At 42.8% G+C, this 25015-nt stretch overlaps 1 protein-coding gene across 1 annotated transcript in view; it reads right to left on the minus strand.

Moving 5' to 3' along the window:
• The window catches only part of LOC124775475 (damage-control phosphatase ARMT1-like), a 158232-nt gene that overhangs the window by 75783 nt on the left and 57434 nt on the right, over positions 1 to 25015 (minus strand). The window contains exon 2 of the mRNA XM_047250308.1: positions 24368 to 24676. Within this exon, the coding sequence (XP_047106264.1) occupies positions 24368 to 24676 (309 nt within the window). The remainder of the gene's footprint in view (positions 1 to 24367; positions 24677 to 25015) is intronic.

Here is a 25015-nt window from a genome sequence, read left to right on the forward strand (position 1 = left end):
TGAAGGACTCGCCAAATCTAAACCCCGAATGAGCTTCTAGTGACGGAACGAACCACAAGAATAGGCTATACTGTTACTTTTGGCACTAAAAATGCAATAATATGGACATTAACATTAATCGACAACGAAGAGGGAGTGTAAATAAAACAATGTCGGATGAACTAACTCATGATGCTGGATTATCGATCCAAGACGAAGTTCGTCGATCAGTATTTGTATGCACAGATCGATTTAAACAAGAACTGTCACAACGATACACGTCCATGAAATAAATCTACTAAATTTCCAAATTGTTGAAACGAAATTAATACTCGCAGTTCCGGATGACGCTCTGGCAGTAACACTGGAGAATCTGGTAGAAATTTACGATGAGTTTTAGAAGGAACAGGTGTTGCAAGAAATAAAATGCTATCGCAGGTGCAGTCGATACGAGGGTTAACGTAGCTGCTAGATGGTCAGCCCAGGAAATTCCTCAATTTACAATTAAATGAGACTTCAGTGAATCATTACATTTATCACTTATAATCCAATACTTCTTGGCCATTCATGTCTAAGTTGCACGATGCAAGAGAAGTTTTTCTAAACTGACCTAATGAAAAACTGTCTTCATTCTATGGTGAATTAAGAACAACAAGCCAGTCTGTCAATTTATCAACTGAAAAAAAAATTTCAAATGAAATAGATTTCAACGACGTTATGCAGAATTTCAGTAAAATAGACACGAAAACACGTACTCTAATAATATCAAGAATAAGCACTCTCTCGTACTAATATTACGAAACTAACTGTTATAATAGCTGTACAAACTTTTTTCCAAGCGTATAAAATAAAAAATAATTTTCTTGTCCTGTTCTTTATTATTTCCTTGCACTCTGCGTGATGGTCGCTGTGCTGAATGCTGTTTGGGGTTTTCTCGCGTACACCCTGAAGTATGTGTATTACAATTACTAAAGCGTACAGTATACTCATCATAAATACTTAATTTTTTATCAGTCATTACATCTATTCAGTATTAATAACTTTTTACAAAATGAGCACAACAAATACGCTAATTTCTAAGCAGATTGGGGGCCTCATTTAGTTTCTCTGTACGGGCCTTGGGCTTAGTCTGCCAATACCTTGAGCTATGGCATTAATTTAATTTAATTTCATATAGCTATAAAAAGTTGCTATTTCCTAGCGTCATTTCCATCACAGCAACTGGTTATATTGTAATGGGTGCTGCAAATGCTGTCAGCACAGTGGGAGATTTCACTCATAACATTCCATTAAACAAGCTGTACTGCTATTAGCTTATGGCAGGAAAACAGGTCCGCTATGAGGGATTTATGTGATTTTGCAGTATGCAACAGCTTTCAGTTTTTTTGACCATGTTATTAGTCTTTGTTGTTTTCCAGGTGAACACAATTTGTAAATATTCTCAAAACCTTTAGGGCATAATTTGTACATGTGGCATATCAGGGAAAGGATTGGCAGCGCTTTGAAACTATTAACGAAATGAATTATGAATTGAAAGCAAAATTATGTATTTAAGACAAGCTATAGGACGGCTTCTTTGTTGCTTCCCCCATGTCCCATTCAGCAGGCCCTTTTGGCACAGTAATGACTAATTTAACGTTTTCTGTTCGTCTACGAACATTATTCTCTACATTACAGTGCATATAAAGTCGCATTTCCACTATTATAGTATATTTTCCCCAACGGGTCTGTCTTCTGGAGCACTGACCTTATTTTAATGCATTTAAAAGAGCACTAGAAACAGAGTATTTAAGATTTATTTATATGGTAACTGCCTATCCTTAATATTGAAGGGATGATATGAAAGGTACTTTTATTTCCATGTAAGATTAGCATGTTTAAAGTAACACATTCATTAAATAATACTCACTTTTCGAAATTATAAATAAAAAACTTACTGTGAAATACCATGTCAGGTGAACCAGAAAAACAACACAACCTCAGTCATCCTAAGTTCTGCAACTCCTTTGTAGATATCAGAGCAACGAAACGTTTTAATAGCTCCACAGATTATATTCATCATTCAACCCTCAAGTAAACAAACACAGGCTTGCTGATTTGTCAGTGACCCTAGGACACAGCCACTGGGTGGAATTGCGCCAGTGGAAATAGGTCAAACTTATGTACTGTATATGCTCAAGGCCATTGACAGTAATTTTACATTGAGGGAGGGGGCAGGAGATAAGTCTTTAGAATTCTCGTTTTTTTTTATATAAATGAGTTGTATAGTTTCGAGACATATCATGCCATAAGAATTAAATTGAAAAGATGACATAAAACCATATTACAACTCAGGGAACTGACGGTTATCCATTAATTATGTGATTGAAAAATGTGTACCCAGATTCCAGGAGGAGGAGCAATTTTCCCCCTGCCTACCAACAAGGATGCCTATTAGTATCCTGTTATCACATCACTACAAACTAAACTCCAAGAGATTCTAGAGTCTAAAGCATTGAAAGCATTGAAGTTTTTTGGTAATCACTATCATGTTTAAGCCATGATGCCTTTATTTAAAGTTTTAATGACCTCGAACGGCACAATTCCGCTGTACAGATATTGATAGCAGTCAACATAAGTTGTCAGGATTAAGTTAAGCCTTGATCACAATGGGGTGTGAGATGCTGACAAAACAATAAGGAGAATTTTGACCCCACATTGAGGAGGGACATAAAAGGGGGATTGTTATCTGTCTGCCACACAATGATGCCAGTTGAGGCACCCATGTGCTTTGGTAATAAGCAGTTGTGGTGTAAAGTACCCATGGAAGTAACAACATTATAGAGTTGTTCATGTTCAGACCCTCTCACTGTGCTTTTCATTTTTCAGTTGACACACCCAACACGAGTTAGCCACACTACTATATCACTACAGCTGTTAGATAACTAGTGTTGCACGCAGTCAAAATATAAGGCAGTCAACACGAAGTGTACCAACATCCACTGATAAAAAGGAGGGACTGAAGCTCAACATAGCATCCCAATTCATAGCTACTGTAGCACTTCTCGCTAAACTTTGCAATCTAGCAGTCATTGTACGTGTTCAACAAGTATAATTTAATCTCATATTCATCATGACTAACGACTTCCATATGCTAAAGCTACAAGAAACCCTTCATGACTCTGGGAAGGTTCTGACTCTCTCATCCCCTTTCCCCCATTTCTACATCTCTGTTCTTTGAGAATTTTATTGTGAAATCCGTTACACTGAAGGAGCAAAAAATACAATTCCTGATACATTATCATGATTTCCTGCATGGTTGGAAGAAAAACAAGGCATGTATGAGCTGAATAGCAAGTTTCGAATTTATTTTATGAAAAAGGTCAAAATAATAAATGGAAAATAACTTAGATACAAAGTTAAAAATAAAATTATTAGAGTCACCTGTGTATTCCTAACCAAAACAGGAAGGAAAACTGGGTAATATATAATGGAACATTGTAATGGAGCGATTAGAAGAACAGTAGAAGGCGATGAATTTGCATACCCACTGTTAAGACCTTCCAGTGAAATAAGAAATACATCAAGAGTATGGACATTTTGCAGTTAAAAAGATTGAACATGTGGTTAAGTACTATTATTTTAAGAATATGAGTCAAACAATAAGAAGTGTAATTTATATTCTGTAATTTTATTTATCCTGTAGACCATACATTGTGTGCAGAGAAGCATATGACGATAAAGGACAAGTCAAAATTGACTATGAGATGATACTAATACATGGTTAAAATGATTATGACTGTGACATTATAATCATACAAATGTTCATATAATACATAGGTAATACCAACAAACAGAAAAGGATATACCTAGATATCTTCTGAAAAATTCAGACTTGCACAGTTTGTCTAAACAAGTGTACCTTATTAAGGCAACAAAACGTATAACCAAACAACATGGAAATGCAGAAGTACCATATACATTTAAAATTCATTACTAATGTAAAATAGTAAAGGCAATACACTTCTCTATTAAAGTGTTAGGTTTACATACAAAGTACAGAACATGGATAGAAGAAATAACATGAAAATTCCAAAGTATGCATTTAGAATACATTGCAAAGGGGAAAGTTTACTCCTGTATTACAAAGTTTAGGTTTGCATACGAATGCATACAGCATGGACAGAAAATGTACGATTTAAACAGAGCTACAATGTATAAAAGAGGATGAGCTTTTATGGAGAAATAAGAATTTTGTGCCAAGAAATGCAGTAACAGAATTGAAACAGTGATTTCATAAAATTTGGTTTAATTCTGTTCTCATTTCCTTAGGATTATTAATTGTCTCGATCTTTGATGGGAGATGGTTGTAAATTTATATGCCTACATGTGTAACACCATCAGCATATAATTTACTGCTATGTGCTATAATTTTTAACTAAGATTTATTTCTGGTGTTGTGTATGTGTGGTAAACTAGATTTCTGTGTAGGGTTCCTAAATGGTTAGCTACATAATAAACCATTTCGATTATATAAAGATATGGCATTTTAAGGATTTTTAACTCTTTAAACAGTGGTTTATAGTGCTCAGTCCTGTTTTTTGATGCCATTATTTGATGCCAATATTCTGACCATTTATTTTTGCAGTTTGCAAATTTATTTGATTCAGAACTATCTCCCCAAAAAAATTAGGCCACAGCTCATAATGGATTCAAACAGAGCATGGTATACAAACTTGAAAGTGCGAATGTTGGCTGAATCTTTTATTTATCTGAGTGGTTAGCACATTTTGCTGAGCTTCTTTGCAACTTTCTCTACATGCAGTTTCCAGTTTAGTGTACTACTGACGATTTGTGCAAGGAATTTGGTGTCCTGCACACAAAAACGTCAACTTTGCAAGTATGTATATCTATATTGAAGAGGATAATACTCTGCCTTGTGTGAAAGTTCATCCTTACAGTATTATGAGTGTTAATTAGCAGTCTGTTTGCCTCGAACCAACATTTTATGTGAAGCTAGTTTCATTGACTGTTCCTTGAAGTATATCTTCTCTGTTGGAAATTAAAATATTTGTACCATCAGCATAGGAAAAAGAATTAGCATTAGGGATGTAGGGAGGTTTTCTGAGTCATTGATGAATAATGTGAAAAGGACTGGGCCAAGAATAGACCCCTGTGGGACCCCACAAGTTGTATTTACGGTATCTGGCCTGCAATAGGTTGAATCCTTGGGATTTATAATTTCTACATATTGTCTCCTTTCACTTAAATAGCTACTGAACTATCTGTGGGCAGTACCCCTGATTCCAAATTTCTCAAGTTTTTCAAGGAGCGCTCTCTGTCGAAGGCTTTAGAGTGGGCAAGGAATACACCATCAACAGGTTGTTTATTATCAATTAGACTTGAGCACTTCTTTAAAAACTCATACTATTTATGGTTGGTTTACTTTTGCAAAAACCATATTGAGAAGATGTCATAACATTGTTGGAGTTTAAAAAGCTTCCTGACCTTGTAGAAACATAGCATTCAAAAAGTTTTGAAAACTCATATAATATACACTCCTGGAAATTGAAATAAGAACACCGTGAATTCATTGTCCCAAGAAGGGGAAACTTTCTTGACACATTCCTGGGGTCAGATACATCACATGATCACACTGACAGAACCACAGGCACATAGACACAGGCAACAGAGCATGCACAATGTCGGCACTAGTACAGTGTATATCCACCTTTCGCAGCAATGCATGCTGCTATTCTCCCATGGAGACGATCGTAGAGATGCTGGATGTAGTCCTGTGGAACAGCTTGCCATGCCATTTCCACCTGGCGCCTCAGTTGGACCAGCGTTCGTGCTGGACGTGTAGACCGCGTGAGACGACGCTTCATCCAGTCCCAAACATGCTCAATGGGGGACAGATCCGGAGATCTTGCTGGCCAGGGTAGTTGACTTACACCTTCTAGAGCACGTTGGGTGGCACGGGATACATGCGGACGTGCATTGTCCTGTTGGAACAGCAAGTTCCCTTGCCGGTCTAGGAATGGTAGAACGATGGGTTCGATGACGGTTTGGATGTACCGTGCACTATTCAGTGTCCCCTCGACGATCACCAGTGGTGTACGGCCAGTGTAGGAGATCGCTCCCCACACCATGATGCCGGGTGTTGGCCCTGTGTGCCTCGGTCGTATGCAGTCCTGATTGTGGCGCTCACCTGCACGGCGCCAAACACGCATACGACCATCATTGGCACCAAGGCAGAAGCGACTCTCATCGCTGAAGACGACACGTCTCCATTCGTCCCTCCATTCACGCCTGTCGCGACACCACTGGAGGCGGGCTGCACGATGTTGGGGCGTGAGCGGAAGATGGCCTAACGGTGTGCGGGACCGTAGCCCAGCTTCATGGAGACGGTTGCGAATGGTCCTCGCCGATACCCCAGGAGCAACAGTGTCCCTAATTTGCTGGGAAGTGGTGGTGCGGTCCCCTACGGCACTGCGTAGGATCCTACGGTCTTGGCGTGCATCCGTGCGTCGCTGCGGTCCGGTCCCAGGTCGACGGGCACGTGCACCTTCCGCCGACCACTGGCGACAACATCGATGTACTGTGGAGACGTCACGCCCCACGTGTTGAGCAATTCGGCGGTACGTCCACCCGGCCTCCCGCATGCCCACTATACGCCCTCGCTCAAAGTCCATCAACTGCACATACGGTTCACGTCCACGCTGTCGCGGCGTGCTACCAGTGTTAAAGACTGCGATGGAGCACCGTATGCCACGGCAAACTGGCTGACACTGACGGCGGCGGTGCACAAATGCTGCGCAGCTAGCGCCATTCGACGGCCAACACCGCGGTTCCTGGTGTGTCCGCTGTGCCGTGCGTGTGATCATTGCTTGTACAGCCCTCTCGCAGTGTCCGGAGCAAGTATGGTGGGTCTGACACACCGGTGTCAATGTGTTCTTTTTTCCATTTCCAGGAGTGTAGTAATAGGGCTATTTTCCATGGCAGTTTTCTCTCCTTTCTTGTACTGTGGTATAATTTTAGAAATTTTTGTCTGGTCAGGAAATGTTCCCTCCTCAAAACAGATGTTAATGATGTTAAGAGTGAGGCTCATGGTGAAACTGAAATACTTTTCAAGTCAAAATCAAAATATCATATCATGGCCAATAGAGAATATTTGTTTCATTCTTTCCCTTATAAATAACCTCTATTTCAAAAGGCGTTGTTGGGGATAGGAAAAAGGAGTTCATGGGAATATTGTTGTTGGGCTGAGGGTGTACAGTGTTTGAAAAGGAGACAATTTTTTTTTTTGAAATTCCTGAAAAATATTTGTCACAACCATTGGAAATTTTATGTATATTTTCTGTTTTTTTTTTTTTTTTTTGCCATTCTGTGATGAACATGAATTTATCCTCTGTGGTTCTGTTTTTTCCAGTTTGGTCGTTTATTGTACGCTGTAGAGTCTTACATTTGCTACAGGAGTTCCTGGTGAGGTTACCATTGTGAGCCTTTTTTGCTGCTTTAATCATTCTTCTACCAGTATTTTTGTATTTTTTAAAGTACAAATTGAACTCTTCCAACTTGCCATTGTCCAGTTTGCTAGCTCTGTGCAGTAGCCTCATTTTTACTGAGGATGTTTTAAAGCCTTTTGTAAGGCAAGAATTTTTCTTTTTGTGGGTCACAATTTTTCTTTTTCTTGGAAATGGTAAATGGAGTGGTACTGGAATATCTGGATGAAGTTTTCAAATTTTCCATATGCTGTTGCTGAAACATTTACACTTTTCCATCATCTTTCCTTAAATTATATATATTATTATTTAAATTACTGTCATTATAGCTTCTGCATTTGATAGACACTCTGTCAGAAGGAAGTACAGGGTTTGGTGATTTCAGTTAAATAACAAATGCACTGTGATCTGAAAAGCCAGCATCCCTGACCTTAATAAGCAATCAATGCAAGTTGCAACGAGGTCAAGACAACTTTTTAGCCGTGTTAGAGACATGAATTTTATGATCAAGTTGAAAGAAAACATCAAGTTCACAAACTGTGACATTTTGAGAGATTCAAGAAAATCAGTATTGAGATCTCCTCTTCCAAAAACTCTCTTACAATTATTGTGAGAGCCATTTTCTAGTAATAATATTAAGTTAATTAGAAAGAGAGTGAAATTACCATAAAGTGATCTTTATACATACTTGAAGCACATATTTAGGCCTGAAAACTCTAATCGTGCCAATTTTATCTCTTTGTCTAAAGAATGTATTTCACAGGGATGGAAAGGTCAACTTTTTATACCATTTTTAGGTATTTACAGGTAACAACAATTTTATTGTTTTTCCTAGCTTAATGGTGAACTAACATAAAATTTTCAATATACTGATAGCTCTGGCTCTTTTAGCCAGAGTTCATTTGTACACAAGACATGTATATCTGAAAATATATTAGTTCACGTGTGAGGATTTCAAGTCCACTAACTTAATTTCATAGTCTTTTGATATTGTGACAATATACACTCGTGGAAATTGAAATAAGAACACCGTGAATTCATTGTCCCAGGAAGGGGAAACTTTATTGACACATTCCTGGGGTCAGATACATCACATGATCACACTGACAGAACCACAGGCACATAGACACAGGCAACAGAGCATGCACAATGTCGGCACTAGTACGGTGTATATCCACCTTTCGCAGCAATGCAGGCTGCTATTCTCCCATGGAGACGATCGTAGAGATGCTGGATGTAGTCCTGTGGAACGGTTTACCATGCCATTTCCACCTGGCGCCTCAGTTGGACCAGCGTTCGTGCTGGACGTGCAGACCGCGTGAGATGACGCTTCATCCAGTCCCAAACATGCCCAATGGGGGACAGATCCGGAGATCTTGCTGGCCAGGGTAGTTGACTTACACCTTCTAGAGCACGTTGGGTGGCACGGGATACATGCGGACGTGCATTGTCCTGTTGGAACAGCAAGTTCCCTTGCCGGTCTAGGAATGGTAGAACGATGGGTTCGATGACGGTTTGGATGTACCGTGCACTATTCAGTGTCCCCTCGACGATCACCAGTGGTGTACGGCCAGTGTAGGAGATCGCTCCCCACACCATGATGCCGGGTGTTGGCCCCGTGTGCCTCAGTCGTATTCAGTCCTGATTGTGGCGCTCACCTGCACGGCGCCAAACACGCATACGACCATCATTGGCACCAAGGCAGAAGCGACTCTCATCGCTGAAGACGACACGTCTCCATTCGTCCCTCCATTCACGCCTGTCGCGACACCACTGGAGGCGGGCTGCACGATGTTGGGGCGTGAGCGGAAGACGGCCTAACGGTGTGCGGGACCGTAGCCCAGCTTCATGGAGACGGTTGCGAATGGTCCTCGCCGATACCCCAGGAGCAACAGTGTCCCTAATTTGCTGGGAAGTGGCGGTGTGGTCCCCTACGGCACTGCGTAGGATCCTACGGTCTTGGCGTGCATCCGTGCGTCGCTGCGGTCCGGTCCCAGGTCGACGGGCACGTGCACCTTCCGCCGACCACTGGCGACAACATCGATGTACTGTGGAGACGTCACGCCCCACGTGTTCAGCAATTCGGCGGTACGTCCACCCGGCCTCCCGCATGCCCACTATACGCCCTCGCTCAAAGTCCGTCAACTGCACATACGGTTCACGTCCACGCTGTCGCGGCATGCTACCAGTGTTAAAGACTGCGATGGAGCTCCGTATGCCACGGCAAACTGGCTGACACTGACGGCGGCGGTGCACAAATGCTGCGCAGCTAGCGCCATTCGACGGCCAACACCGCGGTTCCTGGTGTGTCCGCTGTGCCGTGCGTGTGATCATTGCTTGTACAGCCCTCTCGCAGTGTCCGGAGCAAGTATGGTGGGTCTGACACACCGGTGTCAATGTGTTCTTTTTTCCATTTCCAGGAGTGTATGATCAGAGTGTTGCAAATATGATTTTCTGTCTGGTGTGTGGAAATAGGAGACGTCTGATGCATGTTTGCTTCCTCCTATTGTGAAGCAAGTGGCTTTACCATAAATAATTATCATTTTTGTCTGGTGCCTTTTTGTTGTTGTCGGTCTTCTTGGAACTCTTGAACTTGTTGCTGCTGTTAGAAACTGTCCTCTCAGATGGAATGTGAACATCTAACACTGAGTGTGATGGTATTATACTCTGTCTATTTACTGTCCCTTTCTTACTAAGTTTCTCAGCTATTATAGGGTGCTTCTTGTGTTTAACCAAAACACCTTTTCACGCAGTTGATAAGCACAAATTACACAGAAATTTTCTCAATTCTTAAAAAATTAAAAACCCTTTAGCTGCTATCTCACTCTCCTTTTTTATGGGATGACTTACAGTACCTAGAATGCTCAACTTTGCTAACCTCATATGTGTTATCTAACTCTATCAGTGTTTTTGTTAATGTAATCGGTAAAAGTGTTTCTTTCCTCTTCTGCTTTTCTACCTCCATCCATAGTTTGTGAGAGCCTTTTTAGACTTCCCGTTACTGGTTTAAACATTTCTGAGAGAGACTGTTCTCATTGTAACTGTCCTAATCGTAGCAGTCATAGTTTCTGATGACTAGCTGTTCACGCTTCAGTAACTTTATGCTTTGTCACCATCATTTTATTGTATGCTGAGACAGTTATGTGGTGGTACACAACTTTGAAACTATTGGTGGTGACGGGATTTAACTTCTATATTTATTGCATCGATAAAACTGATCATATCCATTGGTCTTCCACTCACTTCTTCAATTCTGTCATTCGACATCTCCCCTTCTTCAATTCTGCCATTCGACATCTCCTCTTTTCCAGCTACTGCCTCAATAAAACGTTCCAGTTCCATTATTTTTTCGTCAACTTTCTTGATTTTTCTATTGATTTATTGTCACGTGTTCTCCGAGCCCTCAGAACGAGTGTATGACACACATACAAATTTGTCGATAGTGTACAATACATACACTGATATAGTTGTGTATTGGTGCACAACCTACTAAGTAGAAACTCCTGGAAGTTCCGTCTGTATCAGTCATCATTCAATCTTCTGTTTTATCAGCCACCAGAAAGCTTTATTGCGTGTGATTCCAGTATTGGTGTATATCCTGACAAATTCATTGAATGTCATCTTGGCTCTTACATGGGCTTGGTAAATATATTTTAAATGTATACTGTCCTATTTGAATGCAATAACAAGATCTGCATTGTCCCTTAACAACTCTTTTGGAGTCCTTGAGTATGTATGACTCAAATAAAATACATCTACTTTCGTATGATAACCAAATCAAAAGCATTTGTGTACCAGATCCTGGTATTCTACCATGATGTTATCAAATATAAATACACTGTTTGGTTTTACTTTCTCAGGTGGAGGAATATAACTGTTTTCACTAAATGTTTGGTCTGTTATTGAATTAGTGCCATGCAGCATTTTCGGTAATAGTTAATATCTAGGCTGAAATAGCGGTTTTGAAAATACATATGCATGATCGAAGTGAATACCTTCAGCATGTGTTAACAGCGGTAGAATGAGGTTAGTGTACACCGAATCAAATGGCCTGACAATCTAAGCACTTACATTATCAGGAAGTAGTGGACCATTCCTCTTTTTCTCTGGTTTCTGGTATCATTGCAGGACTTACTAGAAGACCCTTGTGACGACGTTGTTTCATCTGCTGGTGATGACTTTCATTTACCATACTCTATTGGAGGTGTTATAGAGAAATACTAAATTCACACATGTTATAGCTCCTACAGGCTCCTTTTATTTTGTAAAATCTTACATATAGCTGGATAATTGAAAATAATTAAGTAAATGTGTAGTTTTGTGCCTATATCTGGCACAACTGCTTCATGTATTTCCACTTGTGTCTACCCACAGCGTGAGTTGTAGAGTTGAATGGTGGTTTCCTTTGGTGGTTGACAATTTTTATGTGCTGTATCCAGCAAATTGCTCCACAACTTAGAGAACCTGCTTGGCCAGTAAGCATTAAATTTTTAAAGGTGTGTTCCTGTAGATGTGCGCACGCTCTGTCATTACATATTTTAACTTTTCATGGGAAGTCTGCTGAGATTGTAGGTTCACTCAGTATAACAGACAGGGAGAGTATTTTTCCATGAAACAAAGCAGAAACCTGCATTGAAGCACCACACAGACAATTCTGCTCATCCAGGGGTAATCATGGGTTTTCAAATGCCCCCGCTGGGTAGAATCCATGATTCAGCATCATACCTCCATGGAAACGTCTAGTACCACATTTGTTTAAAATGTAGATATGGTTATACAGTATTATTTCTATGTTGGGCGACTGCTGTGGCGATGGGTCATTATCTGTTAGGACAACAAATTATTAAACATGTTATATATTATTGATGAAACTTTTTTATTCATAATTAGTACTAATACTTATATGACAACTGTCTTGTTGATATCCATGTTGACATATTCAGTGTTTGAGAGCCCTCATGCAACTGTTTGAACAGTTCATCGTTAGCAGTAAATTTATAGGTTTTACTATAATGAATAATGTTATTATCTTTGACACTAAAATACAGTATTCATTGTTATCTTAGCAGCGAGTGTGTACTTGAAGATTAAAGGCTTTTATAGGAAATCATGCAATTCCATTGCTGCTCTAGGCACCTTGTGTTCACTGTGAATTGCTGGAGCTCTATGCTGATTCATGCAACCCCGGCGGAACACAGAGGTGTGGAGAAGTGCACCACGTAGCAGTGCAAAACTGTCATGAGCACTGCAATAGCCTCTATGTATCTCAAAGGCAAAGGAGCGAGCAATGAGCCCACTTCGTCATATATTTATGGTGTATACACAGTGTATGCACGGCGTATACGCCAGTGTAGAAAGTTATACTGGCGTAAAAATGCTGGTGTAGTTTGTTACGCCAGTGTAACGATGACATGTGCATCAAATTACGCCAGGTCAGTGTGTGTCTCTTGGTACGGTTGAAAATAAAACCGCTAGTTATGGGATATATTTAGTTACAACCAGCAATTACGGCAACAGACAATCTTCGCCATGCTTGAAGATCCAAATAAAATTGGCGTACAAGGCGCTGCTGTAAACACTTCCATGTCGCACATTGTGCTGTGGATTATTGCGGCTGTTGTGGTGGCTCAGGCAACAATAGTTCTGCTAGCGCTGTAATAATAATGATACGTCATTGCACAGTGCTGGATGCTAGCGATCCTGGGAAAGCTGATACTGATGTCATCATTTCCAGGAATTCTGATGCAAACATCAGCGATCTCTGATTTCGTTCTCCCACTGAGCCTCTACTGGCATCACCACTGCCTCAGTGCTGGGATACTGAAGAGATTTTCTGTGGAAAACCTGCGTTATATATAACCATCTCACCAAATGCAATGGTAAACATTTTTTTCCAAAAATTCAAAGTCTGGTCTACATTTACGCTATTCGCAGAGATCACAGAAACATTATTCTCGCTTACATTCAAGTTTAAACTTGTTTCCGAAAGTACCGTTGTCGCAAAGCTCCGTCAAAGCGGGTGTTACACTTGATTTGCATCTGAAGCAACGTGATGTTTTAGAGTTCCTGTATTATGAGAACAAGACAGTGACAAACATTTAGAGGAAACTGAAACAGATCTACAAGGATGACATTGGTGATCGCAGTACTATTAGTCGTTGGGCAAGCAGATCACTCCTATACTTGGCACCTTCTGCGCAGAGGCAGATAGAGCACTGAACAGACTCCTCACAATATGCAGTTTTTGCACAATCTGGGTTTGGATGGTAAATGCATAACAATGAACGAACTGTCAATCCGAATGGGAGTAGAAGAAACGAGTGTGCGCAGAATATTGAGACGGCAAAGGCTGAAAATGACTGGCGCCATGTGGGTTCTGCGAATGTTGACTGACGCTCACAAAAAACAAAGAAGACCGAATATAGCGAACTTTTACAACAGTATGACAATTCTGGAGATGACTTCCTTGCGAGAACTGTGACAGGAGATGAAACCTGGGTGCTCTCATTGAACCAGAGGCGAAAAAGTGATCGATGGAATGGCATCATGCAAACTAGCCAAAGAAGATGAAATTCAAAATTGCGTCTTCAGCAGGAAATGTGGCAGCTACTGTTTTATTTTTTTATTCAGAAGGACTGTTGGTCGTGGATATCATGCCACACGGAACCACTATCAGTTCTGTTGCATATATGGCAAGCCTCAAATGTGTCGCGTTCGACAACATCTGCAATACCACAATGTTGTCTTGTTGCGTGACAACACCACTACCGAGATCACAAAACTTAAGTGGAGAGTATTGAAACACCCACCCTACAGGATTGATCTGGTACCGTGTGACTACCACTTCTGCGGTGAACTGAAGGAATCCTTTCGCAGAACGAGATTTAAAGATGATGTCTCCCTTGTGAAGACTGCTAAACAGTGGCTCAAACTTGCTACTCCTTATTTCTACTGTGCAGATGTGCGGATCTTAATTACACAGTAGCATAAGGCCGTTGAAAGAGACGGATATTATGTGGAAAATGGCAGTTTGTTTGTCAAAAACGCATCAACACACTTGAAAAACATCGAAGATATTTAAATTAAATGGAGTATCTCAAAAAAGTTCTGCATTTCTTTTGGAGTGACCTCATATCCATCCATTTTCTTCGTTTTCCAAATTTTTTTTTTAATTCTTTGCGTCAGCCCTGGGGGGTAACATAGGAAGATTCCTGAAGTTTTAAAATTGCTGCGTCTTTTAGAGCTTGAAAGTGTGAGACATCAAGCCATAATTCTTTACAGTTGCAAATCCCTTGTGGTGTGGATCATGCTGTAATTCCATATATTTACCTGGTGAAAGACTCTGAACATCAGTGGTCTTTCCTAATGAGTCCACGGCCATAGGGATTTTCTTGAAACAGTTTCTCCATCAAAAATCAGAATCCAAAAACCGTGGATTCGTTACGGATTCATACTCTTCTAAAACAGTAAAGTAATGTTCTCTCAGAGAGGCGCATGAGCTAATGTCTGCTGTTTCGTCCAGTGCTCAGAGAGTTGCACTGTCGGAAGTATCACGAGTCACTACAGAGTGTGTACACTGTGTTCTTGGTACAACATTCTGATACTGTCTACCGACTGAAACAGAAAACACGTAAGTCGCTGGCCACCGCCGTTTCTGCTGTTCCGCACTTATGTCTAGGGGACTATATTTTCGAGACAAGGTGCCGTAGTAGCGCGATGCCTCCAAACACGTTGTGTTCATCCCAGAAAACCTGATCAATATCATAAAACACGTTACAGAAAATTGCGGACGTACGGATAAATCAATGGCACATTTGTCGCTGATGTTGATTATCGGTTTAAAGAGACTAAACATGTATGGTTGCGGTTATACTTTCATTCACCCCTCTACCCACCCCCTGCATAGAATCTATGAATCCCACTTATCAGTGTCTAGAGTGAATCTCTTGAGCAAATGAGAGAACGTATCCGAAATGTTTATTCAGTGTGTATCTGAGGTGGGTACTAGCTGGTATTCATCTAATGGCATGTGGAAAACCATATGAAAACCACCTTCAGGCTGGCTGGCTAACCAACCCTAGCCATTAATATGCAAGACAGATTCGGTCAGGATCAGGCTCGTAATGCCGTGTTCTGAAAGCAACGTATTAACGCCGTTGGCTATCCTCCATCGGCTCCCCCTTTTTTCTTTTCCTCTCCTCCCCCTTTTCACCCTCGTAGGTCCATGTCCTCCCCCCCCCATCTATTTGCCGTCGTGTCCCCTGTATAGTGCTGTTATAAGTGAGTGTTCAGTGTTGTGCGTCCCCTGTAAGTGTTGCGAACAGCCGCCATACTGTCGCTAGCTGTGTTTTTTATCTCGTGCGAATAGAAACCAGACTGTAGCCGTGTTTTTTAATTGTGTCTACTTCTTGCGTGTCTTCATCCGCATCGTCACCGCAGTGTTTTTATATTTTAAATTCCACAACTTACCGCCATTTTACAGTTTTTTACAAAGTCACCGTTTTATCGCCTGTTTTTCTTGTTTGTTTCTATTCTCATTATGTTTTTTAACTTTGCTGTAGGCTGTATAGCAGCATATTACGGTTTTGCCAGTCCGCCCCCTTCCACACAACATAAAAAATTATTTCATCATTTCACTTTGTAGTGTAACCTTAAGGGCGTTCTTGCTTGATCACTGTTTCTGTCCAGTAGAAGAAATTTTTGAACATGTGAAATACAAGACTCGAAACAATAAAGTGAAAAATAACCTACTGGAAGTAGCGCAAGTTTGTTGTAGATACAGCAAAAAGGGGAAAAAAATTCAATGCTATGTTGCTGTTACATTTTATAAACTTCTTATAAGCATACCTGTGTGTGTGTGTGTGTGTGTGTGTGTGAGAGAGAGAGAGAGAGAGAGAGAGAGAGAGAGAGAGAGAGCGTCTGCGTTTGTGTGTGTGTGGGCATGAGTGTACACTATCATGAATACCATTTATAAAAGAATTTTGAATTACAAATTCGACAACATTATAAACACTGAATTTTTATTGAATCAGACAGCGATGTAGAAAGCAATTTTGCTGTCCAGTGATCAATGTTGCCTTGAATGTTCATAAAATGTAACAAACTTACTTCTGAAAGAAAGCGTACTTAATATGCAGGGTTTTTTCTTATTAACAGTTAAAACATCTGAAGCGACATACACGCTGCAGCCAAAAGTAACGTAATATGAGTCACGTGGGGTTGCAACTATCGGGAGCCATCCCAGAAGTGGATGACAAATGTTGAACGTATGACGTCATCTACGACATACCTCGCCCCAACTTTTGGACTTATCAATCCTACACTCACCGGTAGGTGGCAGTGGTACAAAATGCTACGCAACCGTCTAAATATCGAACACCTTTTGTAAATGTGATCTGCTGTAAACGTAGAAGTTACAAAATTGCTGTCCTCGCTGTGTTTCTTTCATTTTCTCCACTTTTTTATGGTTAAAGAACTTATTTAGTAAAGAAAAAGTAGGTCATTTAATGGTATCGACGAAATTCTAAAGCTTATACTCATTTACTTGTGACGTAGTACGGTAGGGTAAACCAGCCGAGATTGCCAGACCGGTAAACAAAATAATAAATCCTACCTAAATGTAAAAACGTAACTGTCTAACGCAATGAAAAAAACAGTGCCTGCCAGACGCAGGGCTCGAAGCCCGAGCCCAATGTGCTGAACTTGGGTTGGGATGATAATGGGCTCAACCGCTGCATGTGCCGTGACGTATATCTGGTGACGTCACAAGTTCGACATTTGTCATTGAATGTTGAGGTGTTTCCCGACATTTGTGGCCCCATATGTCTTACATTAAATTACTTGTCTCAGCGTCATCTACATCACTTTGAAGGTTTTTAGACGTTATTATGGTCCACCCTATATACACTACTGGCCATTAAAATTGCTACACCAAGAAGAAATGCAGATGATAAACGGGTATTCATTGGACAGATATATTATACTAGGATTGACATGTGATTAAATTTTCACGCAATTTGGGTGCATAGATCCTGAGAAATCAGTACCCAGAACAACCAGCTCTGGCCGTGATAACGGCCTTGATACGCCTGGGCATTGAGTCAAACAGAGCTTGGATGGCGTGTAAAGGTACAGCTGCCCATGCAGCTTCAACACGATATCACAGTTCATCAAGAGTAGTGACTGGCGTATTGTGACGAGCCAGTTGCTCGGCCACATTGACCAGCCGTTTTCAATTGGTGAGAGATCTGGAGAATGTGCTGGCCAGGGCAGCAGTCGAACATTTTCTGTATCCAGAAACGCCCATACAGGATCTGCAACATGCGGTAGTGCATTATCCTGCTAAAATGTAGGATTTCTCAGGGATTGAATGAAGGGTAGAGCCACGGGTCGTAACACATCTGAAATGTAACGTCCACTGTTCAAAGTACCGTCAATACGAACAAGAGGTGACCGATACGTGTAACCAATGGCACCCCATACCATGTCGCCAAACACGGATGCGACCATCATGATGCTGTAAACAGAACCTGGATTCATCCGAAAAAATGACCTTTTACCATTCGTGCACCCATGTTCGTCGTTGAGTACACCATCGCAGGCGCTCCTGTCTGTGATGCAGCGTCCAGGGTAACCGCAGCCACGGTCTCCGAGTTGATAGTCTATGCTGCTGCAAACGTAGTCGAACTGTTTGTGCAGATGGTTGTTGTCTTGGAAACCTCCCCAGCTGTTAACTCAGGGATCGAGACGTGGCTGCACGATCCGATACAGCCATGCGGATAAGATGCCTGTGATCTCGACTGCTAGTGATACGAGGCCGTTGGGATCCAGCACGACGTTCCGTATTACCCTCCTGAACCCACCGATTCCATATTCTGCTAACAGTCATTGGATCTCGACCAACGCGAGCAGCAATGTCGCGATACGATAAACCGCAATCGCGATAGGCTACACAATCCCTGCCGCCGTTGGATAAGCAGCTGAGCAGCAAGTCGTATACTCCTAGCTCACTCGTTTGTTACATAGTTTAATTCTTAATTTCTTTGCGTGTTTTTGGTACTTGAATTGTTTAATTCATAAATTTCGGGCGTTTTATAGTATTTGAGAGTTGTAGCATCGCGTTTTAGTACCTGAACAGTGTAAATTCGCGTAGTCGTTTGTCTACTGTTTTTGTTTTGAACGGCCAGTGTCGGTTGGTCACAGTCAGTGTGCTCCCTGCCGCCGTTGGATAAGCAGCTGAGCAGCAATTCGTATACTCCTAGCTCACTCGTTTGTTACATAGTTTAATTCTTAATTTCTTTGCGTGTTTTTGGTACTTGCATTGTTTAATTCATAAATTTCGGGCGTTTTATAGCATTTGAGAGTGTAGCATAGCGTTTTAGTACCTGAATAGTGTAATTTCGCTTAGTCTCCTTCCGCTGCCGAGCAGTGTCAGCAGTGCGCAAGTAGCAGCATTACTGCATTTACTAGGCAATCTTGTATTTTAATAACCGTTTAAATTTTGTCGATTTGTTTGCGCTCTCTGTAGATTAGTTCAGACGTTTTTTGCAAAATAGTTTTTAGCATGGATAGGGACTGCAACTGCTGTGTTCGGATGCAGGCTGAGTTGGCATCCCTTCGCTCCCAGCTTCAGGCAGTGTTGGCTTCGGTCACACAGCTTGAGGCTGTTGCCAATGGGCATCACTGTGGGGGTCCGGATGGGGGTTTTTCGGGGACGGCCAGCTCGTCCCACGCATCCCCTGATCGGACTACGACTGTGGTTGCCCGGGATACTGCCCGCATTGAGGCTGATCCCTCACCTGTGGTAGAGTGGGAGGTCGTTTCAAGGTGTGGCAGGGGGCGAAAGACATTCCGGAGGGCTGAACAGAAAGCCTCTCCAGTTTGTATGACGAACCGGTTTCAGGCTCTGTCTCAGGCTGATACTGATCTTCAGCCTGACATGGCTGCTTGTCCTGTTCCAGAGGTTGCCCCTCAGTCTGCAAGATCTGGGCAGTTGCAGAGGGTGGGCTTACTGGTAGTTGGGAGCTCCAACGTCAGGCGTGTAATGGGGCCCCTTAGGGAAATGGCAGCAAGAGAGGGGAAGAAAACCAATGTGCACTCCGTGTGCATACCGGGGGGAGTCATTCCAGATGTGGAAAGGGTCCTTCCGGATGCCATGAAGGGTACAGGGTGCACCCATCTGCAGGTGGTCGCTCATGTCGGCATCAATGATGTGTGTCGCTATGGATCAGAGGAAATCCTCTCTGGCTTCCGGCGGCTATCTGATTTGGTGAAGACTGCCAGTCTCGCTAGCGGGATGAAAGCAGAGCTCACCATCTGCAGCATCGTCGACAGGACTGACTGCGGACCTTTGGTACAGAGCCGAGTGGAGGGTCTGAATCAGAGGCTGAGACGGTTCTGCGACCGTGTGGGCTGCAGATTCCTCGACTTGCGCCATAGGGTGGTGGGGTTTCGGGTTCCGTTGGATAGGTCAGGAGTCCACTACACGCAACAAGCGGCTACACGGGTAGCAGGGGTTGTGTGGCGTGGGCTGGGCGGTTTTTTAGGTTAGATGGCCTTGGGCAAGTACAGAAAGGGCAACAGCCTCAACGGGTGCGGGGCAAAGTCAGGACATGCGGGGACCAAGCAGCAATCGGTATTGTAATTGTCAACTGTCGAAGCTGCGTTGGTAAAGTACCGGAACTTCAAGCGCTGATAGAAAGCACCGAAGCTGAAATCGTTATAGGTACAGAAAGCTGGCTTAAGCCAGAGATAAATTCTGCCGAAATTTTTACAAAGGTACAGACGGTGTTTAGAAAGGATAGAGTGCATGCAACCGGTGGTGGAGTGTTCGTCGCTGTTAGTAGTAGTTTATCCTGTAGTGAAGTAGAAGTGGATAGTTCCTGTGAATTATTATGGGTGGAGGTTACACTAAACAACCGAACTAGGTTAATAATTGGCTCCTTTTACCGACCTCCCGACTCAGCAGCATTAGTGGCAGAACAACTGAGAGAAAATTTGGAATACATTTCACATAAATTTTCTCAGCATGTTATAGTGTTAGGTGGATATTTCAATTTACCAGATATAGACTGGGACACTCAGATGTTTAGGACGGGTGGTAGGGACAGAGCATCGAGTGACATTATACTGAGTGCACTATCCGAAAATTACCTCGAGCAATTAAACAGAGAACCGACTCGTGGAGATAACATCTTGGACCTACTGATAACAAACAGACCCGAACTTTTCGACTCTGTATGTACAGAACAGGGAATCAGTGATCATAAGGCCGTTGCAGCATCCCTGAATATGGAAGTTAATAGGAATATAAAAAAAGGGAGGAAGGTTTATCTGTTTAGCAAGAGTAATAGAAGGCAGATTTCAGACTACCTAACAGATCAAAACGAAAATTTCTGTTCCGACACTGACAATGTTGAGTGTTTATGGAAAAAGTTCAAGGCAATCGTAAAATGCGTTTGAGACAGGTACGTGCCGAGTAAAACTGTGAGGGACGGGAAAAACCCACCGTGGTACAACAACAAAGTTAGGAAACTACTGCAAAAGCAAAGAGAGCTCCACTCCAAGTTTAAACGCAGCCAAAACCTCTCAGACAAACAGAAGCTAAACGATGTCAAAGTTAGCGTAAGGAGGGCTATGCGTGAAGCGTTCATTGAATTCGAAAGTAAAATTCTATGTACCGACTTGACAGAAAATCCTAGGAAGTTCTGGTCTTACGTTAAATCAGTAAGTGGCTCGAAACAGCATATCCAGACACTACGGGATGATGATGGCATTGAAACAGAGGATGACACGCGTAAAGCTGAAATACTAAACACCTTTATCCAAAGCTGTTTCACAGAGGAAGACCGCACTGCAGTTCCTTCTCTAAATCCTCGCACAAACGAAAAAATGGCTGACTCGAAATAAGTGTCCAAGGAATAGAAAAGCAACTGGAATCACTCAATAGAGGAAAGTCCACTGGACCTGATGGGATACCAATTCGATTCTACACAGAGTACGCGAAAGAACTTGCCCCCCTTCTAACAGCCGTGTACCGCAAGTCTCTAGAGGAACGGAGGGTTCCAAATGATTGGAAAAGAGCACAGGTAGTCCCAGTCTTCAAGAAGGGTCGTCGAGCAGATGCGCAAAACTATAGACCTATATCTCTGACGTCGATCTCTTGTAGAATTTTAGAACATGTTTTTTGCTCGCGTATCATGTCATTTCTGGAAACCCAGAATCTACTATGTAGGAATCAACATGGATTCCGGAAACAGCGATCGTGTGAGACCCAACTCGCTTTATTTGTTCATGAGACCCAGAAAATATTAGATACAGGCTCCCAGGTAGATGCCATTTTTCTTGACTTCCGGAAGGCGTTCGATACAGTTCCGCACTGTCGCCTGATAAACAAAGTAAGAGCCTACGGAGTATCAGACCAGCTGTGTGGTTGGATTGAAGAGTTTTTAGCAAACAGAACACAGCATGTTGTTATCAATGGAGAGACGTCTACAGACGTTAAAGTAACCTCTGGCGTGCCACAGGGGAGTGTTATGGGACCATTGCTTTTCACAATATATATAAATGACCTAGTAGATAGTGTCGGAAGTTCCATGCGGCTTTTCGCGGATGATGCTGTAGTATACAGAGAAGTTGCAGCATTAGAAAATTGTAGCGAAATGCAGGAAGATCTGCAGTGGATAGGCACTTGGTGCAGGGAGTGGCAACTGACCCTTAACATAGACAAATGTAATGTATTGCGAATACATAGAAAGAAGGATCCTTTATTGTATGATTATATGATAGCGGAACAAACACTGGTAGCAGTTACTTCTGTAAAATATCTGGGAGTATGCGTGCGGAACGATTTGAAGTGGAATGATCATATAAAATTAATTGTTGGTAAGGCGGGTACCAGGTTGAGATTCATTGGGAGAGTCCTTAGAAAATGTAGTCCATCAACAAAGTAGGTGGCTTACAAAACACTCGTTCGACCTATACTTGAGTATTGCTCATCAGTGTGGAATTCGTACCAGATCGGTCTGACGGAGGAGATAGAGAAGATCCAAAGAAGAGCGGCGCGTTTCGTCACAGGGTTATTTGGTAACCGTGATAGCGTTACGGAGATGTTTAATAAACTCAAGTGGCAGACTCTGCAAGAGAGGCGCTCTGCATCGCGGTGTAGCTTGCTCGCCAGGTTTCGAGAGGGTGCGTTTCTGGATGAGGTATCGAATATATTGCTTCCCCCTACTTATACCTCCCGAGGAGATCACGAATGTAAAATTAGAGAGATTAGAGCGCGCACGGAGGCTTTCAGACAGTCGTTCTTCCCGCGAACCATACGCGACTGGAACAGGAAAGGGAGGTAATGACAGTGGCACGTAAAGTGCCCTCCGCCACACACCGTTGGGTGGCTTGCGGAGTATCAATGTAGATGTAGATGTAGAATCCGACCTTTGTCAAAGTCGGAAACGTGATGGTACGCATTTCTCCTCCTTACACGAGGCATCACAACAACGTTTCACCAGGCAACGCCGGTCAACTGCTGTTTGTGTATGAGAAATCGGTTGGAAACTTTCCTCATGTCAGCACGTTGTAGGTGTCGCCACCGGCGCCAACCTTGTGTGAATGCTCTGAAACGCTAATCATTTGCATATCACAGCATCTTCTTCCTGTCGGTTAAATTTCGCGTCTGTAGCACGTCATCTTCGTGGTGTAGCAATTTTAATGGCCAGTAGTGTATATAACACCGAAACGTACACAAAATATTTCTGTTAAATTAACAAGAAATTGCTCGAAGGTAAAGAACAAAGTATTCTGGATACAGCAAGGTGCAAATGTTCTGATAAATGTTCAATGTGCCGCTGCCTTGCACATTTTCACAGCATGCAAGGCATTACACCAAAAGAACTAAATACAAAAATTCTTTAACCGCTAGTATCATGCGTCCCATCATTTTATGACTATAAATCATACCAACAACAACGTTTTCGAGAGATTGTAAATGTGTTAGTGCTTTGAAACAGCATATATTCATGCAATGTAAATTGCAATGTGGGTTTCAACTGAAAACGACAAAACCAAAATCGGCGCCTTCGAAGTTCTGTTTGTAGCGTAGAGAGCGTCCTTGCCTGTTATTGCTTCAACGTTTCATAGCACATTGCCGAAATATCACACAATATATTCTGTGTTTCACGCGAGGCAGTGTCTCCTCGGCGTGAAATACATCTACATCTACATTTATCATTTATACTCCGCAAACCACGTAACGGTGTGTGGCGGAGGGCACTTCACGTGCCATTGTCATTACCTCTCTTGCAGAGTCTGCCTCTTGAGTTTGCTAAACATCTCAGTAACACTATCACGCTGACCAAATAACCCTGTGACGAAACGCACCGCTCTTCTTTGGATCTTCTCTATCTTCTCTGTCAACCCGACCTGGTACGGATCCCACACTGATGAGCAATACTCAAGTATAGGTCGAACGAGTGTTTTGTAAGCCACGTCCTTCGTTGATGAACTCTCCCAATGAATCTGCCGGCCGAGATGGCCGTGCGGTTCTTGGCGCTACAGTCTGGAACCGCGTGACCGCTACGGTCGCAGGTTCGAATCCTGCCTCGGGCATGGATGTGTGTAATGTCCTTAGGTTAGTTAGGTTCAAGTAGTTCTAAGTTCTAGGGGACTGATGACCTCAGAAGTTAAGTCCCACAGCGCTCAGAGCCATTTTTGAACCAATGAATCTCAACCTGGCACCCGCATAACCAACAATCAATTTTATATGATCATTCCACTTCAAATGGTTCCGTATGCATAAATAACAGGAAGTGACGTCACGAAACACTTACAGGTCGACGTCCACTTCAGGGTGTTACATCCCTCGTGAGGGCGGCTGAAGTATACGTCGTCGGAGCAGAGTGGCTCACCTGTATGGCGGGCATGCCGGCGGCGAACGTCTTCTGCTTGACGGGCAGGAAGGGGTCGGGCGGCTGCGCGGGGTCCGCGAGCGCGGAGGCCTCGGTGGCCTGGCGTACGCGGCGATACATGTAGGACTCGGCCACGATCCAGGGCGCCGTCAGCCAGTGGCGCGAGCAGGCGCAGCCCGCCGCGCGCAGCAGCTTGTTCCACAGCGCCGCGTCGCCCGCCGTCGACGTCAGCTGCGGCCACGACGCGTCACCGCGCATCTCCTCCAGCAGCTGCGACAACTGACGCACCGACCCGCTCTGTCCGAATCCCTAATCCACAACCGGCGGGCTAGACCTTCCACACACACTGAAGAGCCAAAGAAACTGGTGACCCTGTCTTATATCGTGCAGGGCGCCTACGAGCACGCAGAAGTGCCGCAACACGACGTGGCATGGACTCAACTAACGTCTGAAGTAGTGCCGGAGGGAAAAGAAACTGTGAATCCTGCAGGGCTGTCGATAAATCCATAAGAACACTAGAGGCTAGGGATCTCTTCCGAACAGCACGTTGCAGGGCATCCCAGACATGCTGAATAATGTTCATGTCTGGGAAGTTTGGTGGCTAGCGGAAGTGTCTGAACTCAGAAGAGTGTTCCTGGAGCCACTGTG

This window comes from Schistocerca piceifrons, chromosome 2 (assembly GCF_021461385.2).
Source record: "Schistocerca piceifrons isolate TAMUIC-IGC-003096 chromosome 2, iqSchPice1.1, whole genome shotgun sequence".
Lineage (NCBI taxonomy): Eukaryota > Metazoa > Arthropoda > Insecta > Orthoptera > Acrididae > Schistocerca > Schistocerca piceifrons.